The following is a 22,426-nucleotide window of genomic DNA, read 5'->3' as shown; positions in this document are numbered from 1 at the left end:
ACTACTCTCCCACTATATATCTACAACACATTATTACACCACTAGTCTACCACTATATATCTACAATACATTATTACACCACTACTCTACCACTATATATCTACAATACAATACATTATTACACCACTACTCTACCACTATATATCTACAATACAACACATTATTACACCACTACTCTACCACTATATATCTACAATACAACACATTATTACACCACTAGTCTACCACTATATATCTATAATACAACACATTATTACACCACTACTCTACCACTATATATCTACAATACAACACATTATTACACCACTACTCTACCACTATATATCTACAATACAACACATTATTACACCACTAGTCTACCACTATATATCTACAATACAATACATTATTACATCACTACTCTACCACTATATATCTACAATACAACACATTATTACACCACTACTCTACCACTATATATCTACAATACAACACATTATTACACCACTACTCTACCACTACATATCTACAATACAATACATTATTACACCACTATATATCTACAATACAACACATTATTACACCACTACTCTACCACTATATATCTACAATACATTATTACACCACTACTCTACCACTATATATCTACAATACAACACATTATTACACCACTACTCTACCACTATATATCTACAATACAACACATTATTACACCACTACTCTACCACTATATATCTACAATACAACACATTATTACACCACTACTCTACCACTATATATCTACAATACAACACATTATTACACCACTACTCTACCACTACATATCTACAATACAATACATTATTACACCACTATATATCTACAATACAACACATTATTACACCACTACTCTACCACTATATATCTACAATACATTATTACACCACTACTCTACCACTACATATCTACAATACATTATTACACCACTACTCTACCACTACATATCTACAATACAACACATTATTACACCACTACTCTACCACTATATATCTACAATACAATACATTATTACACCACTACTCTACCACTATATATCTACAATACAACACATTATTACACCACTACTCTACCACTACATATCTACAATACAACACATTATTACACCACTATATATCTACAATACAATATTACACCACTACATATCTACAATACAACACATTATTACACCACTACTCTACCACTACATATCTACAATACATTATTACATCACTACTCTACCACTATATATCTACAATACAACACATTATTACACCACTACTCTACCACTATATATCTACAATACAACACATTATTACACCACTATATATCTACAATACAATATTACACCACTACATATCTACAATACAACACATTATTACACCACTACTCTACCACTACATATCTACAATACATTATTACATCACTACTCTACCACTACATATCTACAATACAACACATTATTACACCACTACTCTACCACTACATATCTACAATACAACACATTATTACACCACTTCTCTACCACTATATATCTACAATACAACACATTATTACACCACTATATATCTACAATACAACACATTATTACACCACTACTCTACCACTACATATCTACAATACAATACATTATTACACCACTACTCTACCACTATATATCTACAATACAACACATTATTACACCACTATATATCTACAATACAATACATTATTACACCACTACTCTACCATTATATATCTACAATACAACACATTATTACACCACTACTCTACCACTACATATCTACAATACAACACATTATTACACCAATATATATCTACAATACAACACATTATTACACCACTAGTCTACCACTATATATCTACAATACAACACATTATTACACCAATATATATCTACAATACAACACATTATTACACCACTAGTCTACCACTATATATCTACAATACATTATTACACCACTACTCTACCACTATATATCTACAATACAACACATTATTACACCACTAGTCTACCACTATATATCTACAATACAATACATTATTACACCACTATATATCTACAATACAACACATTATTACACCACTACTCTACCACTATATATCTACAATACAACACATTATTACACCACTACTCTACCACTACATATCTACAATACAACACATTATTACACCACTACTCTACCACTACATATCTACAATACAACACATTATTACACCACTACTCTACCACTACATATCTACAATACATTATTACACCACTACTCTACCACTATATATCTACAATACATTATTACACCACTACTCTACCACTATATATCTACAATACATTATTACACCACTAGTCTACCACTATATATCTACAATACATTATTACACCACTACTCTACCACTACATATCTACAATACAACACATTATTACACCACTAGTCTACCACTATATATCTACAATACATTATTACACCACTACTCTACCACTATATATCTATAATACAATACATTATTACACCATTATATATCTACAATACAACACATTATTACACCATTATATATCTACAATACAATACATTATTACACCACTACTCTACCACTATATATCTACAATACAACACATTATTACACCACTACTCTACCACTATATATCTACAATACAACACATTATTACACCACTATATATCTACAATACAATACATTATTACACCACTACTCTACCACTATATATCTACAATACAATACATTATTACACCACTATATATCTACAATACAATACATTATTACACCACTACTCTACCACTATATATCTACAATACAATACATTATTACACCACTACTCTCCCACTATATATCTACAACACATTATTACACCACTAGTCTACCACTATATATCTACAATACATTATTACACCACTACTCTACCACTATATATCTACAATACAATACATTATTACACCACTACTCTACCACTATATATCTACAATACAACACATTATTACACCACTACTCTACCACTATATATCTACAATACAACACATTATTACACCACTAGTCTACCACTATATATCTATAATACAACACATTATTACACCACTACTCTACCACTATATATCTACAATACAACACATTATTACACCACTACTCTACCACTATATATCTACAATACAACACATTATTACACCACTAGTCTACCACTATATATCTACAATACAATACATTATTACATCACTACTCTACCACTATATATCTACAATACAACACATTATTACACCACTACTCTACCACTATATATCTACAATACAACACATTATTACACCACTACTCTACCACTACATATCTACAATACAATACATTATTACACCACTATATATCTACAATACAACACATTATTACACCACTACTCTACCACTATATATCTACAATACATTATTACACCACTACTCTACCACTATATATCTACAATACAACACATTATTACACCACTACTCTACCACTATATATCTACAATACAACACATTATTACACCACTACTCTACCACTATATATCTACAATACAACACATTATTACACCACTACTCTACCACTATATATCTACAATACAACACATTATTACACCACTACTCTACCACTACATATCTACAATACAATACATTATTACACCACTATATATCTACAATACAACACATTATTACACGACTACTCTACCACTATATATCTACAATACATTATTACACCACTACTCTACCACTACATATCTACAATACATTATTACACCACTACTCTACCACTACATATCTACAATACAACACATTATTACACCACTACTCTACCACTATATATCTACAATACAATACATTATTACACCACTACTCTACCACTATATATCTACAATACAACACATTATTACACCACTACTCTACCACTACATATCTACAATACAACACATTATTACACCACTATATATCTACAATACAATATTACACCACTACATATCTACAATACAACACATTATTACACCACTACTCTACCACTACATATCTACAATACATTATTACATCACTACTCTACCACTATATATCTACAATACAACACATTATTACACCACTACTCTACCACTATATATCTACAATACAACACATTATTACACCACTATATATCTACAATACAATATTACACCACTACATATCTACAATACAACACATTATTACACCACTACTCTACCACTACATATCTACAATACATTATTACATCACTACTCTACCACTATATATCTACAATACAACACATTATTACATCACTACTCTACCACTATATATCTACAATACAACACATTATTATACCACTACTCTACCACAACATATCTACAATACAACACATTATTACACCACTACTCTACCACTATATATCTACAATACAACACATTATTACACCATTATATATCTACAATACAACACATTATTACACCACTACTCTACTACTATATATCTACAATACAATACATTATTACACCACTATATATCTACAATACAACACATTATTACACCACTACTCTACCACTACATATCTACAATACAATACATTATTACATCACTACTCTACCACTATATATCTACAATACAACACATTATTCCACCACTACTCTACCACTATATATCTACAATACAATACATTATTACATCACTACTCTACCACTATATATCTACAATACAACACATTATTACACCACTACTCTACCACTACATATCTACAATACAATACATTATTACATCACTACTCTACCACTATATATCTACAATACAACACATTATTACACCACTACTCTACCACTACATATCTACAATACATTATTACACCACTACTCTACCACTATATATCTACAATACAACACATTATTACACCACTATATATCTACAATACAACACATTATTACACCACTAGTCTACCACTATATATCTACAATACAATACATTATTACACCACTAGTCTACCACTATATATCTACAATACATTATTACACCACTACTCTACCACTATATATCTACAATACAATACATTATTACACCACTACTCTACCACTATATATCTACAATACAACACATTATTACACCACTAGTCTACCACTATATATCTACAATACAACACATTATTACACCACTAGTCTACCACTACATTTCTATAACACAAAATCCATAATGCAGCAATATAGCAATTTTACAATGTACGTGTGTGTAGAGTGCGTGTGTTAGGAGATGTGTCCATGTGTGTGGTGTGCCTTTGTGTGTAAATTAAATGCTTAACACTGAAGACCTGCGCTACAGCACGATATACATTTAAATGCAATGTCCCGACGTTAGTGGAGACTGCATGTTACGGCCCAATCGGTAACGATCTTTCAATTTCAAGCGTAGTATAACATTAACATAACATTGGCGATACGTATTTTATCGAGCTCCAGGCAACTAAACCATTCATGCATTAATCACCCAACGGTGACTCAGATCCAACTCTCTCAAAACTTGACTAATTATGGCATTGCTGCATGGTACATCCATGGCTATAGTGTATAGCAGCGGTTCCCAACCTTTCACTGTATGTTCCGGGACCACTCATTCACCGTCAAACGTTGTTGAGATCCACCATTATAAAACTGTTACCAAAATATTTAAATAACAATGAAATGACATATTTTCATGAAAACGTTAGTTTGATAAGTCAAATTCATACAATTACATTTTTCCACCCCCCCAAAAAATCTGGTTGTTAGTTATTTTGGTAATTAATTGTTTTTGCACAGTTGCTATGCAAAAAGACTGGTCACCCGTTCTAAACAAAATGGTTGCTATGCAGGCTGGATAACTTTCTTGTAGCTAGCTATCTCGCTAGCCTAACTTAAACCACGTCAAACATTGAACCTGGAATGACCGTATACTAGCTGCATTTTCATTTTTTCAAGTTTTTTTTTTAGCATTTTTGCAATTGGCATTTACTTGGATATATCCATGATAATGCTTTATTTCGACTGGCTCAGGAAAAGTGGTCTCGTCTGGGCACCGTTCACTATTTGTATGCTACAGAGATTGACATTCAAGAGTGAAACATTGTTTCCAAGGTTGGACAGGCAGACTGTGAGGCTTACATTAAACCCCCTCTGTACCAAACTAAAAGCTAGGCTTATATTAAACCCCCACTGACCCAAACTAAGCTAGGCTTATATTAAACCCCCACTGTACCAAACTAAGCTAGGCTTATATTAAACCCCCACTGTACCAAACTAAATGCTAGGCGTATATTAAACCCCCACTGTACCAAACTAAGCTAGGCTTATATTAAACCCCCACTGTACCAAACTAAATGCTAGGCTTATATTAAACCCCCACTGTACCAAACTAAAATCTAGGCTTATATTAAACCCCCACTGTACCAAACTAAAAGCTAGGCTTATATTAAACCCCCACTGTACCAAACTAAAAGTTAGGCTTATATTAAACCCCCACTGTACCAAACTAAATGCTAGGCTTATATTAAACCCCCACTGTACCAAACTAAAAGCTAGGCTTATATTAAACCCCCACTGTACCAAACTAAATGCTAGGCTTATATTAAACCCACACTGTACCAAACTAAGCTAGGCTTATATTAAACCCCCACTGTACCAAACTAAATGCTAGGCTTATATTAAACCCACACTGTACCAAACTAAGCTAGGCTTATATTAAACCCCTACTGTACCAAACTAAATGCTAGGCTTATATTAAACCCCCTCTGTACCAAACTAAGCTAGGCTTATATTAAACCTCCACTGTACCAAACTAAGCTAGGCTTATATTAACCCCCCACTGTACCAAACTAAGCTAGGCTTATATTAAACCCCCAATGTACCAAACTAAGCTTATATTAAACCCCCACTGTACCAAACTAAGCTAGGCTTATATTAAACCCCCACTGTACCAAACGAAAAGCTAGGCTTATATGAAACCCTCACTGTACCAAACTTAAAGCTAGGCTTATATTAAACCCCCACTCTAGCAAACTTAAAGCTAGGCTTATTGTCACGCCCTGGTCTTAGTATTTTGTGTTTTCTTTATTATTTTGGTCAGGCCAGGGTGTAACATGGGTTATTTATGTGGTGTGTTTTGTCTTGGGGTTTTTGTAGGTTATGGGATTGTGGTTAGTGAAGTAGTCTAGGAAAGTCTATGGTTGCCTGGAGTGGTTCTCAATCAGAGGCAGGTGTTTATCGTTGTCTCTGATTGGGAACCATATTTAGGCAGCCATATTCTTTGAGTGTTTCGTGGGTGATTGTTCCTGTCTCTGTGTTTGTTGCACTAGATAAGGCTGTTTCGGTTTTTCACGTTTCTTGTTTTGTATTTTGTTCGTATTTTTCATCTTTCATTAAAGATGTTTATGAATAACCACGCTGCATTTTGGTCCTCTCATTCACCAGAAGAAAACCGTCACACTTATATGAAACCCCCACTGTACCAAACTAAAAGCTAGGCTTATATTAAACCCCCACTGTACCAAACTAAAAGCTAGGCTTATATTAAACCCCCACTGTACCAAACGAAAAGCTAGGCTTATATGAAACCCCCACTGTACCAAACTTAAAGCTAGGCTTATGTTAAACCCCCACTGTACCAAACTAAAAGCTAGGCTTATATTAAACCCCCACTGTACCAAACTAAGCTAGGCTTATATTAAACCCCCACTGTACCAAACTAAGCTAGGCTTATATTAAACCCCCACTGTACCAAACTTAAAGCTAGGCTTATATTAAACCCCCACTGTACCAAACTTAAAGCTAGGCTTATATTAAACCCCCACTGTACCAACCTTAAAGCTATGCTGGAAGCAAAGGGAAATAATGTGCGAGTTGAGATAAATACAAGAGATGATACTGACAGCAACATGAACATGATATTCCGTTGGAGGTGCAGAGATCATTTTCAGATGGAACTTTTTATTTTATTTTTTATTTTATATATATTTTTTAATATTATTAATTTTTTTTTTCATTATTTTTTTCAGATGGAACTGTTAGCAGGCATAAGTGTGTCTGTGATGGACATCACAGAGCAGCTTGGAACACTGCTCATCCAATCAGTATCCAGGATCCAAACAACCAGTTATTAATGCTCCCAATTGTTATTATTTTTTGAAGAAAACAAATCTTAAAGGCCCAATGATGCCGTTTCTATATCCATTTCAAAAAGTTTCTGGGTAACATTTAAGTACCTTACTGTAATAGATTTCCATAAAAAAAAACATTTTTTTACGATTTAAATGTTAGCTTTCTTACATGGCACATATTGCACTTTTACCTTCTTCTCCAACACTTTGTTTTTGCATTATTTAAACCAAATTGAACATGTTCCATTATTTATTTGAGGCTAAAATGATTTTATTGATGTATTATACTAAGTTAAAATAAGTGTTCATTCAGTATTGTTGTAATTGTCATTATTACAAATCAATTTTAAAAAAATCGGCCGATTAATCGTTATCGGCTTTTTTTTGGTCCTCCAATAATCAGTATCGGCATCGGCGTTGAAAAATCATAATCGGTCGACCTCTAGTTTGAATTTGAACATTGAAACAATGTTACAAATGTGAAACAATGTTACAAATACTAAATGTTAGTCTAAAATAAATGTGAGATAATGTCTGGATGCTTTTGGAACAGAGTAAAAAGGCATTTTAACATGATCAATTTAGCTGGTGGTAACTTGTGGAATAGACACCGGCTGGAATTCAGTTTTAACCAATCAGCATTCAGGATTAGACCCACCATTGTATTAAACCACATATCACAGTCATAGCAAGTACATTTTATGTTGTATGATTGTCTTGCACAACAATTTAGTATTAACAGCTAGTTATATCTTTGCTCCAAGGATGAATCGGTCCACCCACACAGACAGCATTGTGAAGAAGGCGCAACAGCGCCTCTTCAACCTCAGGAGGCTGAAGAAATTCGGCTTGTCACCAAGAGCACTCACAAACTTCTACAGATGCACAATCGAGAGCATCCTGTCGGGCTGTATCACCGCCTGGTACGGCAACTGCTCTGCCCACAACCGTAAGGCTCTCCAGAGGGTAGTGAGGTCTGCACAACGCATCACCCGGGGCAAACTACCTGCCCTCCAGGACACCTACACCACCCGATATCACAGGAAGACCATAAAGATCATCAAGGACAACAACCACCCGAGCCACTGCCTGTTCACCCCGCTATCATCTAGAAGGCGAGGTCAGTACAGGTGCATCAAAGCTGGGACCGAGAGACTGAAAAACAGCTTCTATCTCAAGGCCATCAGACTGTTAAACAGCCACCACTAACATTGAGTGGCTGCTGCCAACACACTGACTCAACTCCAGCCACTTTAATAATGGGAATTGATGGGAAATGATGTCAAATATATCACTAACCACTTTAAACAATGCTACCTAATACAATGTTTACATACCCTACATTATTCATCTCATATGTATACGTATATACTGTACTCTCTATCATCTACTGCGTCTTTATGTAATACATGTATCACTAGCCACTTTAACTATGCCACTTTGTTTACATACTCATCTCATATGTATGTACTGTACTCAATACCTTCTACTGTATCTTGCCTATGCCACTCTGTACCATCACTCATTCATATATCTTTATGTACATATTCTTTATCCCCTTACACTTGTGTCTATAAGGTAGTAGTTTTGGAATTGTTAGCTAGATTACTTGTTGGTTATTACTGCATTGTCAGAACTAGAAGCACAAGCATTTCGCTACACTCGCATTAACATCTGCTAACCATGTGTATGTGACAAATAAAATTTGATTTGATTTGATTTGATTTGACTTTGTCTTTCCACAAGGGTTATGCAGTGAGGCATAAGGAGAATACAAGGACATTGGTTTGATGTCTGAGAGGGTTATTCGTTAATGGTTATATAATCCTGGATGGACTTAATATTGGGATTACGCTCCAGAAGAATTGTTCCATGTATGGGTCTATTGATAGCATCATGGGCTTACTTCCCTGAATGAAAACAGCAAGCTAATACCAAAATGGACTGTTAATGCCAGAACACTTTGCTCAACAAAAGAAAGAATTTAAATCAACTGCTTGTTGAAATCCTTAGGCCTATATGTTGAAGTAATTGTTCACCATGTTTTTTCCCCCTTGGTTTTATCACATTAAGTACAAGCCCTTCGTGTTGCAATGCCATAAAGTAATTGTGACACATACAGTGCATTCGGAAAGTATTCACACCCCTTCCCTTTTTCCACATTTTGTTACTTTACAGCCTTATTCTAAAATGGATGAAATAAAAACAATTCCTCATCAATATACACACACAATACCACATAATGACATCACAATACCACATAATGACATCACAATATCACATAATGACAAAGTGAAAACAGGCTTTAGAAAAAAAATACAGAAATAACTTATTTACATAAATATTCAGACCCTTTGACATCAGACTCATTCCTATTTCCATTGATCATCCTTGAGATGTTTCTACAACTTGATTGGAGTCCACCTGTGGTAAATTCAATTGATTGGACATGTTTTGGAAATGCACACTACCGTTCTATATAAGGTCCCACAGTTGACAGTGCATGTCAGAGCAAAAACCAAGCCATGAGGTCGAAGGAATTGTCAGTAGAGTTCCGAGACAGGATTGTGTCGAGGCACAAATCTGGAGAATTGTACCAAAATATTTCTGCAGCGTTGAAGGTCCCCAAGAACACAGTGGCCTCCGTCATTCTTAAATGGAAGAAGTTTGGAACCACCATTACTCTTCCTAAAGCTGGCCGTCCGGCCAAATTGATCAATCAGGGTAGAAGGGCCTTGGTCTGGGAGATGGGAGATGGCAGCATCATGCTGTGGGGATGTTTTTCAGCGGCAGAAACTGGGAGTCTAGTCATAATCAAGGGAAAGATGAACAGAGCGATGAACCTGCTCCAGAGTGCTTAAGATCTCAGACTGGGGCGACCTTCCAACAGGACAATGACCCTAAGCACACAGCCAAGACAACGCAGGAGTGGCTTCGGGACAAGTCTCTGAATGTCCTTGAGTGGCCCATCCAGAGCCCGGACATGTACCTGATGAAACATCTCTGGAGAGACCTGAAAACAGCTGTGCAGCGGCACACCCCATCCATCCTTACAGACGTTGAGAGGATCTGCAGAGAAGAATGGGAGAAACTCCCCAAATACAGGTGTGCCAAGCTTATAATGTCATACCCAAGAAGACTCAAGGCTGTAATCGCTGACAAAGGTGCTTCAACAAAGTACTGAGTAAAGGGTCTGAATACTTATGTAAATGTGATATTTCAGGTTTTTTTTTGTACGTTTGTAAACATTTCTAAAAACCTTGTTTTTTCTTTTTCATTATGGGATATTGTGTTTAGATTGATGAGGTAACAATATATATTTAATCCATTTTAGAATATGGCTGTAACGTAATAAAATGTGGAAAAAGTCAAGGGGTCTGAATGCTTTCCGAATACACTGTACAGTACAGTACGATGAAAAAAATGGAAGAATTTAGTAAACAGAGAACTTTGGAGAACTGAACGTGTCTGTGAAGTCACTGTTTAGCTAATGTCGGGAAGCTCTCTCAGGTCGGCCTTTTCACATTGCCATTTCATTAGGTTCTGTGTGTCAGCCGTCAGCGTGCACAGAAATAGCCTTTTTCTTATGTATTTTTATTAAACTGCTCTCACCAAAATGATTTATTTATATCCAAGCAGAGGTGATGAAAGCAATTATAATAGCTTTGTGCTGCCTGCCGTGGATGGATGGATGGAAGGTGCCTGGAGATCCATAGAGCCCTGGCTGGAGAACAGCTGATGCAGCCGCACAGAAACAACCAATGACTCCATGATAAACGCTGCAATTCAGTTCATTAAGTTTAAATGGACTCATTATGATCATTTCATCGGCTGAAAAATAAATGTATTTCATACAGCAGTATGTCTAGTAGTATGTTTGCACGTCAAGTTGTATAATGCACTTGAAATAATTGACTTGGTGAAGAAAACGGAACGTGATGACATGAGGAGTCATAAAGGGAATAGTTATGGTTGGTTAACACTGTTGCCAGGTCAAAATAATATTGCTTTTATGTAAATAGGGTGTCTACCCGTCTAGCCTGTCTCTCTTCCATAAACGTTTGACAGTTAGGGTGGCATGCCAGTTGACATTTCAACTCCCAACAGGAGATAAAGCATCCACTTCCTCTCAGAGATGATTTTGTCCTGTGCCATTAATTTGAAAGTGTTTGGATCCCTGAAGAACCTCCCTGTCCAACACTGAAAGACAGACAGCAGGCCCAGACTATATAACCAGCTTGACCAAGAACCTCCCTGTCCAACACTGAAAGACAGATGGCAGGCCCAGACTATATAACCCACTCTGCCAAGAACCTCCCTGTCCAACACTGAAAGACAGACAGCAGGCCCAGACTATATAACCCACTCTGCCAAGAACCTCCCTGTCCAACACTGAAAGACAGACAGCAGGCCCAGACTATATAACCTGCTCGGCCAAGAACCTCCCTGTCTACACTGAAAGACAGACAGCAGGTCCAGACTATATAACCAGCTTGACCAAGAACCTCCCTGTCCAACACTGAAAGACAGATGGCAGGCCCAGACTATATAACCCACTCTGCCAAGAACCTCCCTGTCCAACACTGAAAGACAGACAGCAGGCCCAGACTATATAACCCACTCGGCCAAGAACCTCCCTGTCCAACACTGAAAGACAGACGACAGGCCCAGAGCTATATAACCCACTCTGCCAAGAACCTCCCTGTCTACACTGAAAGACAGACGACAGGCCCAGAGCTATATAACCCACTCGGCCAAGAACCTCCCTGTCTACACTGAAAGACAGACCGCAGGCCCAGACTATATAACCCACTCTGCCAAGAACCTCCCTGTCCAACACTGAAAGACAGACGACAGGCCCAGACTATATAACCCACTCGGCCAAGAACCTCCCTGTCCAACACTGAAAGACAGACCGCAGACCCAGACTAGTTGTCAGAACAGAAAGTTGTCAGAACAGTTTCGAAACACAGACAGTGACCTGACCGGTCAGGTTTTTGTCAGGAAGGAAGAGAGACTGAGCAAGCCATAACCAAAGGTATGGGACCAAAAGCATTCCTCATCCAGAGGAAGCAGCTATTCCTTCCTCTCATCATGTCTGAATTGATTTAGGAAAATAGAAATCCATCGCAGGGAACTGTCCAAACACTAAGAGCATTTCAATGTACTATAGTTCAGGCACACAGTTGTATAATTTATCATTATAGTATAGAGGAAATTAACTTGAAAAATATGTAATGAAGATGAAAACATGTCAGATGAACGTGAGGAAACAATGTAGAACCTTTGGAACTTGAACCATAACACATAATGTTCCTTTTAACTCTAGAACCAATAATGATTGTTTTAACTCTAGAACTAATATTCATAATTTAACTTGAAACAATAATGAACATTTTAACTCTAGAACCAATAATGATCCTTCTAACTCTAGAACCAACAATGATCCTTCTAACTCTAGAACCGATAATGATCCTTCTTACTCTAGAACCAATAATTATCCTTCTAACTCTAGAACCAATAATGATACTTCTAACTCTAGAACCAATAATGATCCTTCTAACTCAAGAACCAATAATGATCATTTGATTTGATTTGATTGATTTGATTTGATCCTTCTAACTCTAGAACCAATAATGATCCTTCTTACTCTAGAACCAATAATGATCCTTCTAACTCTAGAACCAATAGTGATCCTTCTTACTCTAGAACTAATATTCTTAATTTAACTTGAAACAATAATGAACATCTTAACTCTAGAACCAATAATGATCCTTCTTACTCTAGAACCAATAATGATCCTTCTAACTCCTTCTAACTACTCCTTCTAACTACTTCTAACAGTACATAACTGGGACCAAGCTTCCTGTCATCCAGAACCTCTATCTCAGGAGGTGTCAGAGGAAAAAAAATAAAAAAATAAAAAAATAAATAAACAATTCTAAAACTCCAGCCACCCAAGTCAGAGAGTGTTCTCTCTGCTACAGCACGGCAAGCGGTACTGGAGCACCAAGTCTAGGTCCAAAAGGCTTCATAACAGCTTCTACCCCCAAGCCATAAGACTCCTGAACAGCTTATTAAAGGGCAACCCAGACCCCTCTTTTACGCTGCTGCTACTCTCTGTTTATTATCTATGCATTGATACTTTAACTCTACCTACTTGTACTGTACATATTACCTCAATTACCTCAGCTAACCGGTGCGCCCGCACATTGACTCTGTACCGTTACTCCCTGTGTAAAGCCTTGCTTGTTATTTTAGTGCAGCTGTTTAATTATTTGTTACTTTTATTTTCTATTTTTTACTTATCTAGTTTTTTACTTACCACTTATTTGTATTTATTTTCTTAACTTCTTAAAGCATTGTTGGTTAAGGGCTTGTGACAAATACAATTTGATTTGATTTGATCCTTCAAACTCTAGAATCATTCAAATTAGAAATATTTTTACCCCCTCCCCTCTCTTTCTCACTTTTCTTTTGCCCAACATGAGAGATTTCAGACATGTACAGGTGTCTAAATACTTCTGTTACGTCTATGATTTACATCCCCTCTACATTAGCCAGTTCCTTCTGGGTTGTAAATGAACAGGGCTAGGATGTGGCTTCGCAGTGGGTAACATCGGCATACTGTAGTCCAGCTTGTCAAGACTGCAATTCAGAAGTGCAATTCATTTACCAGCGCTACCTTTTTTTTTGCAGTGAGGTCTATGACTGCATCTCCACATAAATTAAATATCTTTGTCTTTTCATAAAGTCTCTGTTAACATTATTTATTTAGGTTATTTTGTAATTTGGCTGTTGTATATTTTATATGCTTAAACTCAAAAAGGTGAATCGGGGTGACTAGTCATTTATGTAAAAGATAAAGCCTCTTAAAAAAGATATATTTAAAAAAAATCAAGACAATAGCCCCATGTGAAAGATGCACGAGGGGGCACAAAGGAAAATGTTGCAACCCCTAAAACCTGGTCCTTCTAGTGCTATAGACTGACTCAGGGACACAGTATGACAATACCTTGGCACAGAGGTCAGGGGGGAATGACAAACAGACAGAGAGTAATCCCACACAAGACAAAAGGTATTGACAGCTGGATAAAGAGTAATGAGCACCAGTTCTGGGTTTGTTGGCTAGTTCTGACATTTACTGTCATGCTCAGAATAACTTCATTCATTTGTATCTGAAGAATGAAAGAGTTGACATGGCCACGGACGTTGTAATCAGATATAACGTAGGATTTGTCCTGAAAAAAAAAACGTGACCAACTAGTAGGTAGAGTATCTTACAACTGGCAAGAAATGTCAGAAATGCAGAGCTCAAGTTTGACCACAACTACAGTAAGTCTGCCGCTCTTCCTTTAACCTATTTAACTAAGCAAGTCAGTTAAGAATAAATTCTTATTTTACAATCTCCCTGGGGGGGGGGGGTTATGTAAAACCTGATGGTAAACTATGTTCCAGAGTACATATATTATCTTTATGATGTATATATACTGTATGGCATTACTCTTTACGCAAAAAAGCAGATATCACAAAGAGGCCGTGAAGCCACCCATAGTGGTGGACTATATTCTACTGGTCAGGTTTACAGAGCATTTGCACCTGTGCAAAATATTCTCCTGTTATTTTCAGAGGGGAATAAAAGAGTCCAACATATATATTTTATGATTTTACCTTGATATATTTCAACTTGATTATTGGTATTATTTCGTCTGCAGGTTTTATTCCCCGTTGAAAATAACAGCTGTTAACTCTTAGTAGACCTGTCCCTGAATATGGAGTTGGATTAATACTGTAGATACCGTAGATATCTCCTGGTCTGCTTCCTCTTGCTCGCTCCTCTCACTGAGATAGCAGTCTGGCGTTCTCTGCACAATGACAGCATGATCAAACAAAGGAAACACTGGTTACCGCTGATGCTCTGACCTCGATCGCCATAGTGTTGCAATCTAAGATTACCGCATCTCAGTTTCACTGGGATTCTGGGACCAAGCTTGGCATTCTCTTTGTTTTTGGTGAAAGGTCAAGCAAAAAAAGTAGTCCGTGTGTACTATGTAATGCAAAATCCCTGTTGGTGACTCATGCATAAATAGTGTCACATTTGTATTTATTTGTGAAAAGTCCTGGGGTCTTTTCAAAGTCATGCAATGGTATCCATGTGGTCCCTAGAAAGCCTTCATCTAGACACGTTATTACATGATTACACTGACTTCTCCTTTTACTAAAGGCATTGACTAAACACTGCCTCCTTCAAATAAAACATCAATTGGCTATCAATCAACTGTAAAAAAAAAAAAAAAAAAAAAAAAAAACGATAATAGATATTGCTATTGTAAATACAAAAAAAAAAAAAAATGAATTTACTAATAAAATACTTCAATACATGTGGTTCAACAGAATGTATAGGGGTTAAGGTCTACTGACATCACATCCCTATTTGCCGTGTCTCTTGATAGAGCTTGTCAGATGTGAGGGTATATTTCCATGTGAAAGGCTAACTATAATACACAGCCGCATGGTTCTGCCTGGTAATAAAGCGTTAATCGCTCCCATGAGGTTTTCTGGAGCCATGATCGAGTCCCATGGCGCGTAGGCGAAATGCTAGCCCACAAAGCCCAAACGTCAATGCTTTTGACAGGAGCTCATTCAAGTCTTAAGTGCAAGGAATGCGTGGCCACCTTTTTTGTGTGTGTTCCAGCTAAGAGCCTCTCGTGATACCATATTAATATGGACGCATGGAGGGAAAGAGGTTAGTTGAACTTAACCTGAAACCCTTGGAAGCAATCTCTATTTATTGGTTGTGATTTCGTGTCAAAATGTTATATTTAAGCCGCTAAAAGAAAGTGTCATGGTGTGTGATCACTCCTTGTTCCCAAAGCTCTTTGCACTTTGAAATATTAACAGACCTCATATGAGTTTACTGTAGCTGCATTAGTGGGGAAATCTGACTGAATGTGGAATTCCATTTGACATGTTTCTAATACTGTAAGCTTTGTGTTGACGTTTCGTAAGCCAAGAGGGCCAGTAGATACAGTATAACTGTGTGTTTACCTGATTGTATTGTTCTCTTGTGCAACACTGTTTACAACCACAATGACTCCTGATTTACCCATGAGTCTGAGGAAACATTCCTCGTTGGTTAGCAGAGGATATTAATAGGATACTATTTTATTGAAATATTGGATCCTACTTCAATTTTAAATCTTAAAATGCCCGTGTGAATTGTGGAACAACAGGGTTTTACATGCTGCAGTATGTCACATAGGTTTTTAGGATGAGGCAACATTTGGAAAACAACACAATTAGCAATCACATAATTTTTTTGCTTCTCTGAAAATGTGTGTGGCGAATCTCAACCAAACTAAAAAAGAATGGTCAGATATTGAATCTGACGTGTCAGGTAATTCAGGCACAATATTGTTTATTTAATATACCCAAATGTTTTTACTTGATTTGAATCAAATATGATTTTTAATCTCACCATTTATTCCACTCAGTGGACACAAGTTATTGCACATAGTGAGCTTTTCACAGTCAATCATTAATTTCCCATACTCCCCAGACATTCCTGAAGGTGTGTAGCGTATAGCATAGTACAGCACAGAGCATCTCTTACCTTGAGTTTCTCATAGCGGTCGCTGAGGGCGGCTACTTGGTGGTCCCGATGCCGACCGACCAGTTTGCACAAGGCACAGATCAACTGTTCATCTGTGACACAGTACATGTTCACCTTCTCGTCCTCGTGCTCCAGACACATGAGTCCCCTGATGTGGCAGTCCGGCATGGGCTCGATCAGACGGTGGCTGGTGAAGGGCTTCTTATTGGGGTGGGTGGCCTTCAAGCATTCGTCGCAGTAGGACACCTCACAGGTGACACAGGTCTTGACGGCATCCTGGGGAGGGTCTTGCTCACAGAACTGACACTGCACCCTCTCGCTGGGGGAGGTCATGGCCGTGCCGTCCGGGGCGACCCGCTCACGGCGAGTCTCGCTGGGGGAGTTGGGCCCGCTCACGGAAGCCTTCTGGAAGCGGTCGATGATGTTCTGCAAAGTGACGTTACGCTTCAGTCCCTCTAGGCCCCTCTGGTTGAGGGTGATGGCATAGCGACAGGTTGGGCACTGGAAGGCGCTGATGGACTGCACAGGCTCGTTGGGGCTGCAGTGGGAGATCAGGATGCGGTGGGCACAGTTGAAACACAGGCTGTGAGCGCAGGGCAAGAGCAAGGGGTCCTCGAAGAGCTCCAGACAGATTGGGCAGGTCAGCTCCGACTCCAGTGTTTCCATCTTCACACGCAACAAAGCGATGTCGTCAGCGAAATCCAGGGAAGCTGATCAGCTATCTGTAGGGATGACATGGACTTCATCATTAGAGAATGGGAGAATGGGAGAGATAGAGAGAGAGAAAGAGAGAGAAGCAAGGGGTTCAAAAGGGTTAAACAGTAGGGGGTTGTCAACTTTCCCAGAATAGAAATTAATGAGTAGTCTGACCACATTCCCAATCTAAAGAAAACTGGAGATTACTTGGTGTGGTAGAATAATAAATAGCAGGTATTGGATAACACATCTCTGGTATCTTCATCAGGGGGTATTGCATGAAATGCAGACACTTCTAAATTGAGTTTCGGTGTATTCTAAACCCCTTACAGAAATATGAATTAAAGCTGAATCGAAATGAAACCTGTTTGGTAAGAAGTAAAGAAATCCATGTCGCTCTTGAGTTCTCTAGAACTAATTCCTACATATTTTATAGGGAGGCACATCTGACCGTATTTCCTGCGATGCAACAGCCAAACGAAGAAGACCGAAATTGGGAAAAACAAACAAACGCTGCATATTTTATAAGAGCTTTGAGTTGTTTTGATGATATAACTCTGGAAACACCATAAATGAGTCATTTTCGTCAAGTGGCCCTTGTCTATGGAGAGGCTTGGCTAGGCTAGCTAGCCCAGGGCAGTGAAGCCAGACAGATCACTGAAGCAGAAGTCCCTGCCTGTTCACGGCTGGAACTCCTTACTGTGACTGGCCTGACGGACACAGAGCCTTTGTTCCAGGCCAGTCAGACACCCCAGCTGCGAGTGGATACGCTGAGCCCGTCGCGTCTCCCTGTGTGAACTCTACCTCCACTCATTATGTGTGAAAGAAGGCAAAAGCTCATTATCAGGCCAGCCGGGCACAAGTGGTCTTTGAAGTTGAGGACACAGAAACTCGCAGAGAGCTATAGCTAAGGACGGGTTTGTTCCCTTCCCCTATTCTTGTTCAAATCCACAGAGACACTCAGTTAACCTACTGGAAGATACAACTGGTGCGCTCGTCTCACATGTCTGTGATGTAGACAATATGAATTCCTCTGTGGGGCTTTGTTGTGCTACTGTTGGTGCTTTGTCCCAGACATGGAGTTTGTTTTAACAGAAACCCTCTCTCTGTTATCCAAGTTGATGAGCCAAGTCAAGCTAAGGAGGGTAGAATTAGCGTGTCCAATGTTCAAACGTGATGTCAGTACTAAGAAAACATACGGTATAGGTTACTGTATAGCAGTTGCCAGAAATACACTCAAATATTATTATGGTTTATGGTTTCCTCCACAAAAAATAGAGTCTATTCTTAATGCAATGTTAAATGATCCATTTTAAAATGCACAGTGCACACGATATAACATGTTGATTGTTTGTACACTGAAGTAAATTAATCTGGTGAAATGGAAGTTATACCATTTCAACAGTAAGATTACTTACAGAGTAGATTAGTGCTCATGTCTACTAAGAATAGTAGCAGAATTAGAAGTGTCTACTTAATCCACACAAGATCACTGTCCTGAAATGTCTGTCTGTCATCCTTTTTTTTAAAATCTTATTTTATTTAACCTTTATTTAACCAGGCAAGTCAGTTGAGAATAAATTGTTATTTACAATGACTGCCTACCCCCGGCCAAACCCGGAAGACGCTGGGCCGATTGTGCACCGCCCTATGGGACTCCCAATCACGGCCAGTTGTGATACAGCCTGAAATGGGAACCAGGGTCTGTAGTGACGCCTCCGCTGTGCCACTCATAGTGTGGGTAAGTATTCCACAAAACAAACACAACTCGACTGACACGTACACTCTTCGAAAAGAAAAGGTGCTACAGTATATCTAGAAAAAAATATACACAAATATTCAGATAAAAAGGGTGTACCAAAAAAGGGTTCTGTGCCCGCATAGGAGAACCCTTTGAAGAACCCCTCTTGGTTCCAGATAAAAACCCTTTTGGGTTCCATGTGGAACCCTTTCCACAGAGGGTTCTACATGGAACCCAAAACAGTTCTACCTGGAATCAAAAAGGGTTCTACTGTGGGGACAGCCTCAGAACCCTTTTCGAACCCTTTTTTTCTAAGAGTGTACTGAATATTAATAATATAATCATATTTTTGTATATTTCCTCAAAACAAATGACAATACAACAGTAGCATGCAAATAAACGTCCACCCGTGAGTGAACATCCCCGGCAAATGACTAAGTCTCCGTTCAGTGAAGACAAATAACAAGTCATAAAATATTGAAAAAGAATCAAAAAGAGCTTTTGCGTGAAGTGCAAATACTGTCCATGAAGACAAAATGTCCCTGCCAATGATGTCATCACACAATCTTACAAAAGCCCTAGATACACTGAACCCCTGTCAAAGTACACTGTGGCAGAAAGCCAGAGGAGAGTGATTCACATCAACTACACCTTTACTCCGCTCCCTTTGAAAGTTTTCCATTCACACGCAGTTCACTTTACCCACCGGTGGATTCCGTCCCGCTTTGCACTGCAGAGACATTTCGGTTGAGGGGAAAACTTCTGACCATAAATCATGAAAACATATTAAAGGACATCAAAGGAAACCGTCCCCCCCGTAACGAAGAGGTGGTCGGTATGCAGTACCCAGATGACAAAAGTCTTCGTAATGCAGTAATCCTGCTGTACCGGTGTACACGGCTGTCACTAACCAGGAACCAGAGACAGAGAGCAAAAGGTAACCAGCACAACAGGAAGACCTTCCCCACAACTCCAGGACAGACAGCTCCACCTACAGTAGGAGAGCTGGCCAGCAATCACTGGAAATACAGGCAGAGAGAGAGAGAGAGAGAGAGAGAGAGAGAGAGAGAGCGAGAGAGAGAGAGAGAGAGAGAGAGAGGCAGAGAGAGATACAGCGAGACAGAGGGGCAGAGAGAGAGAGAGGGGCAGAGAGAGAAAGAGAGAGAGAGAGGCAGGACATAAGCAGAGACGGAGTTCTCCAGAACCCCAGGGGTAGACCTAGTCAGTGTAACTCTGGCCCTCACACAGGACAGGCAGGTCAGTGTCCTCTGATCCCTGCCTTTTGAGCTGTAAACCAAAGAGGAGACAGAGAGGAGAGAGTCAGGATCAGTTTCCCTCTGTGACTGTCTCCTCTGCCTTTCTAGCGGCACAATGCTGCCCTGTGTGGTGGAACTGTTCTTAGCTCTGTCACCAGGGATTAAAAACAGAGAAAGGCTGACGATACACATGCACACAAATACACACGCACGCAGGAACGCAGGCACGCACACTTATGTGCACGCACACGCACGCACGCACGCACGCACGCGCACACACACACACACACACACACACACACACACACACACACACACACACACACACACACAGGGGATGGGTTGGGATTGGAGCAGGGACAGGGGTCTCTGATTCCCTCTGCTCCCAAACAACAAGCTGACCTGGAACACAGGGATCACACCAATCTGAACTCTTTCTCCCTGCTCAAAATGTCAGTGTTTCTCAAATGTGTCACTGGGTTGAGGCAGTAAGCATACAAAGTTTCACAAATTCATCATTAGATTACAAAAGAGAATGAGAAAGGTAAGAATTGCTGTTTCAAAGATTAAAACTGTAAAACTTCCCAGTGTGTTCATGATAAACCCTGTGTTAATCTGTTCCGGTGTGTTCATGATAAACCCTGTGTTAATCTGTTCCGGTGTGTTCATGATGAACCCTGTGTTAATCTGTTCCGGTGTGTTCATGATAAACCCTGTGTTAATTTGTGTGTTCACATCACTCGAGTTTTATAAAGTGGGGATGGATCACTTTAAATTAAGGAGGGTACCATCTACCATCTGCTCTCCGTGTGCCTCCCCTCCCTCTCTCCCTCGCTCCCTCCCTCCCCTCCCTCACTCTCTCTCTCCCTCACTACCTCGCTCCCACCCTCCCTCCCTCCCTCCCTCCCTTGCTCTCTCAATCCCCTGCCTGACAGACAGATCCATATTGTTGACATTCTAGACATCTTGGTGAACACAAAGCGGTGGGTGTGAGAGTGAGTAACA

General features: G+C 38.7%; 1 protein-coding gene across 8 annotated transcripts in view; it reads right to left on the bottom strand.

Moving 5' to 3' along the window:
- Window positions 1–22,426, bottom strand: part of LOC110520618 (E3 ubiquitin-protein ligase MID1) — a 76,561-nt gene that overhangs the window by 12,874 nt on the left and 41,261 nt on the right. For 3 of the 8 annotated variants that reach the window (XM_090230438.1, XM_036975246.2, XM_036975244.2), the window contains exons 2-3: window positions 17,729–18,450; window positions 15,915–15,980 (exon numbers count right to left, since the gene is read on the bottom strand). In XM_090230438.1, the coding sequence (XP_090086564.1) occupies window positions 15,915–15,980; window positions 17,729–18,394 (732 nt within the window). In that variant the 5' untranslated portion in view covers window positions 18,395–18,450. Of the gene's footprint in view, window positions 1–15,914; window positions 15,981–17,728; window positions 18,451–20,871; window positions 21,517–22,426 lie in introns of those variants that run through there. The other 5 variants (XM_090230440.1, XM_090230442.1, XM_036975247.2 and 2 more) reach the window with 3 other exon arrangements.

The sequence above is a fragment of the Oncorhynchus mykiss genome, chromosome 3, assembly GCF_057628025.1.
Source record: "Oncorhynchus mykiss isolate SJ-2025 chromosome 3, ASM5762802v1, whole genome shotgun sequence".
In the NCBI taxonomy this organism is placed as follows: Eukaryota; Metazoa; Chordata; class Actinopteri; order Salmoniformes; family Salmonidae; genus Oncorhynchus; species Oncorhynchus mykiss.
The sequence above is the reverse complement of the archived record's forward strand: the minus strand, read 5'-3'. Positions and strand labels throughout refer to the sequence as shown.